This window comes from Trachymyrmex septentrionalis, unplaced genomic scaffold (assembly GCF_001594115.1).
Source record: "Trachymyrmex septentrionalis isolate Tsep2-gDNA-1 unplaced genomic scaffold, Tsep1.0 scaffold1020, whole genome shotgun sequence".
Lineage (NCBI taxonomy): Eukaryota > Metazoa > Arthropoda > Insecta > Hymenoptera > Formicidae > Trachymyrmex > Trachymyrmex septentrionalis.
The window spans coordinates 6654-10988 of NW_017304146.1; the positions used below are offsets into that span (position 1 = coordinate 6654).

General features: G+C 31.6%; 3 protein-coding genes across 3 annotated transcripts in view; 1 reads left to right on the forward strand and 2 right to left on the reverse strand.

The window, feature by feature from the left end:
* Positions 1–377: 377 nt before the first annotated feature.
* Positions 378–2170, reverse strand: LOC108756940 (complex I intermediate-associated protein 30, mitochondrial). Its single transcript, XM_018501149.1, has 2 exons — positions 1543–2170; positions 378–1052 (listed from the first exon to the last, which is right to left on the reverse strand). The coding sequence occupies exons 1-2, from the start codon at positions 1911–1913 to the stop codon at positions 530–532; spliced, it is 894 nt and encodes a 297-aa protein (XP_018356651.1). The 5' UTR covers positions 1914–2170; the 3' UTR covers positions 378–529.
* Positions 2171–3183: 1013 nt separating this feature from the next.
* Positions 3184–4335, reverse strand: part of LOC108757066 (probable cardiolipin synthase (CMP-forming)) — a 2079-nt gene continuing 927 nt past the window's right edge. The window contains exons 3-4 of the mRNA XM_018501375.1: positions 3565–3822; positions 3184–3459 (exon numbers count right to left, since the gene is read on the reverse strand). Coding sequence (XP_018356877.1) covers positions 3193–3459; positions 3565–3822 — 525 coding nt within the window. The 3' untranslated portion in view covers positions 3184–3192. The remainder of the gene's footprint in view (positions 3460–3564; positions 3823–4335) is intronic.
* The window catches only part of LOC108757048 (synaptotagmin-14), a 10658-nt gene continuing 10077 nt past the window's right edge, over positions 3755–4335 (forward strand). The window contains exon 1 of the mRNA XM_018501345.1: positions 3755–3802. The gene's annotated coding sequence lies outside the window, so the exon portion shown is untranslated. The remainder of the gene's footprint in view (positions 3803–4335) is intronic.

Sequence of the window (4335 nt, forward strand, 5' to 3'; positions counted from 1 at the left end):
CGCACACGCATGTAAAATAATATAAATAGAACTCTGTATTCTAGAATCTGAATTATAGCTTGCGAAATATAGAGATTTTAGACTTAAATTTCATGAATGACAAACTCAATAAAAAAAGAAACACTTTTCTTTCGATCAATTTAGTGCTTGCGAGGCAAAAGCATGTCATAAATAAGATATCTAATATTTACTCTACTATACATACACATTGTAATTTTTATTTAAAAAATTTTCTATATAGAATCGTTAAAAAATTTCAAAGATAGATATCTGAGAGACAAGAAAAACCACAGAAACTTTAAAATCGATACTATACAGAGGGTATATTCTATGACTTTTCCTCATAAATAAATAAATATAATAGCAAACAAGCTCGTTCTTCATTCTTTTAGGTTTGCTAAATAAATTAAATTAAATATAAATTTATTATTCACACTGTACAATGTATATTCCCCCTTCCACCATCTTTGCACATATAGCAAAATTACATTCTTTGAATATAGGTTTCATCATATTTTACATGTACATACTAAAATCTGATTCCTCTAACATTGTACGTTTCATAAGCGGACTCTTCTTTATGGAAATCGTCGTATTCCACTCCAATATAATCGATCTCTAATCTGAAGTGACCGGAAATATCATCCGCTAACGATATACCGAAATTCGTAATCTCGTGTAGCGTGACTGGCACCTGATTATCTTGAACTCTACCTTTACTCGAAAATATGAATTTGGAGAACGGTACTCTGACATATTGCCAATACGGTCCGCCTCTGGTATAAAGGACATAATGATACATGTCGTTCCAGGTCAAATCAAATATGCCTCTAGTAGAGAGATTCAGTACATAGCATCTGCCGTCTCCTCTGATACGAAGGACAAGATGGGTATAGTGTGACCAATCGTGATAAACATCTCGCTTGAAAGACTTTTGCTTAGGTATACTGGTCATGTTGCAATAACCAGCATAATTTATCCTGCCATCCTTCGGTAAACGAGTGTTTAACGTGCCAGAAAATACACCAGTACCAATGGAAGACATCTCTAATCTAAAAAGAAACAGACAATATATAGAGACAATATATAAAGATAATATATATAGACATGTAACATTTGAAAATGCTCTGGGGAACAATTTTCATATAATTAATCAGAACATGTATCAGAATATAATTTAAAAAATTTTTCAGAATTTTGCATAACTTTTAGAATATTTCTCAGATGTTTTATGCAAATTGGAATATTTTTCAGAAGCGTCTAGAAAGTCTACACCTTTCCTAGATTTCTGATATAATACTCTAAAATTTCTAAGATTCCTCACTCTCCAATTTCTGATAAAATCTTATGAAAAAGTTAAAAGTATTTTTTCAGAAATTATAAAATGAGAAATTTCAAAACTCATATATGAATTCTAACGAAAAATATAGACTTTCTCAGTATTTCTGAAAAAAGTTCCAGTTGTATCGAAAATTCTGAATAAAATTTTTACATTTTTGTGATATAAAAATATAATATTAGATACATAAAATTTAAACCTACTTGACTGTTGAAAAACCTTCGTTGTGATCACTATCACATGTGATGATCCATTGATTCAATGACTTTGGATCACCCTTAAATCTCCATACAACGTCAATTTCGTCCTGTCTATATACATAAATAGGATCCATTCTTAATTTCTCTTTCATTTCTTCCATTAAAATACCAAATTCTTCTTTGAATTGCCGATATCCTTCCCGTATTTTACCAAAAATACTCAAATTTTGTTCTTCCGGTGGTTTGTAATACACTTTTTTATAACCTGACTTTCGATCAGGTTCATAAAAACATGGCAAACTCAAAGTCATATGTAGTTTTCTTCTGCCAATCGCAAAATCTGTTAATATTCTGCTAAGAATTCGCGTATTCATGTTTACTTGAGATTATGTACTGTTATATACAAATATTGTAGGTTAGATTATCTTCTATCTCTTCAAATTCATTTTTTTCATTAATTTTACAACACCTTACTATACAGCACTTTAAATATATACAGTGTCTGTGCAATATACAATAACTTGTAATTTATAATTCTGCAAAATTGAAAGATCAACAAGCTAGCTTTAAATAATCTCGGTACAGAATTCCATCATTCTCATCACTAGCCATTCCTGGCCATGTTTAAAAGTCTAGAATGGTCTAGATTTAGAAACTCCTTTTTTTCTGAAGTTTCTGAGGGGACAGAGGAGACAGCAGAGAGAAATATGAAAGAGGACATGACGGGCAAAACCTGTAACCGCAAAACGCTGCTGCGCACTGCTGCCCTCTGGCAAAGTGGATGTAACTACATAGCAACGACCACTTTTCTTAGGGTACATCGTCCATTTTGAAAAGTGAACGATGTTACCGTAAGAAAAATGGACGTTGCTTTGTAGTTTACATCGACTTTGCCAGAGGGCAGTAGTGCGCGGCAGCATTTTGCGATTACAGGTTATGAACCGACATGTCCTCTCTCAGGTTTTTCTCTACTATTATAAATAGGCCTGTTCTTTTTGGCTAAGCTTTTACATTGGTTCACCTTTCTTCCTTTTCTCTCCAGGAAGAAAGAAGAGAAAAAAAGATGAACTGATGCAAAAGTTCAGCCAAAAAGAACAGGCCTAATTTTTAAGAGCAAAAATGCAAAATACGATTCTATCAAGCTCTTTTAACAATTTAAAAATGTCATATAACAATGCAAATATCATATGCAATTAAAAAATTCAATTAATATCTCAAAAGTGTCAGGAAAGTTCTACGAGATAGAAATTCAACTAGACAGATATCACTGGATCTTAGTTTAGCTACAACTAACTGCAAATTGTAAGCTAATTTTTCATACAATACTGGATGTTTTCCAGCATAAATGTCCTAACGTCTTTGTGTAAATAATTGGAAATATATATATAGCTGATTATTCTCCATGCAATTTAAAGCTACTTTCTAATAACAAAAATAACCAGTTTATCATTTTCAATGTCATACTTTATAAAACTTTGTACATATATAGGATTTTGTAGAAGAGTAACTTTTTTAAAAAATGTTAAAATTAACAAAGGATTATTAATCTCTGTACACAAGATGGTAAATATAATAATACAAAAAGAAGTAATACGCATCTAAATAATAAATTCAAACATATAATATCATACATATAATGTACAGGGTTTAAGTCTAAGATGATGTCCGCGTCGGAGTTTTCTTCCTCAAAAATTTATACGTGTCTTTTGATAACAAATAACTGACACCTCCTGCGATTGTTGTGAATGCTGTTATATAGCACAGACATTGTAGAATCGGATGGTCTACGAAATGGTAAATTGGAGCAGCCAACGTTCCAGCAACCAGCGACAATTGTATCCCAGTGTTTAGTTTGCTTGTTAAAGTCGGTGCTAATTGTACAGTAGCGTGTGTGGGATCAAAATATCTCGCTAAGGTTTTCTGAAATTATACCGCATCAAGATTAATCATTTAATTAATGACTCTCATCGATATATATTTGGATAAATTAATATATAATGGAATTAATAGATATATGATACATACTGGTGGGGGTAAGGAACGGTATCTAATATAAGATGCGGCGGTTACTAGAACAACGTCACGCGTGACAACGAGACAGGCGAGTGGAACTGGTATCAAACCGACCCATGCCAGAGAGAGAAAGAGCGTCCCGACAAGTAACTTGTCTGCAACTGGATCCAAAAAACTTCCAAGTTTCGAAGCCTGCGACGTCCAAGTGCGAGCGATCCAACCATCCGCTAAATCACTCAATCCTGCAAATGTAAGCAACCATAGCGCTATCTGCGCCATGGTGCAGATATTGTTAAAGATAAGTTAACGTGCTACATATTAGTTGCAACATTTAAAATCAATCGAGAGAATTAATACAGTAAATTTTCAATAACAATACATTTGTATTTCTTCTAAAGGATGGAGAGAATTGTGGGAAAATTTAAAGAGTTAACAGAAAAACTTTTTTCGATCAACTTTATAATTATGTCAAAATATAGAACATAATATACCATTTACTTGATGATAGAAATTATACCTTAAAAATAACATCTTTCAAATCATCATCTCAAAATTGTATTTTTGCAATCTTTCTCTAACGTTACTCATGACATACGTTTAACAAACATATCTTTATCAAACTTATCTAAAACTTATATAAAATATTATATTCTTATTCTGATGTAATTAAATTTATTGAATAAAGTTTGGAAGTTTTTATTTTACCTCTTTAAATTTTCTTGTTTTTGGGTCCAGTATTATTTTTAATAAACAATTATATAATTATATAAATCATATAATTAA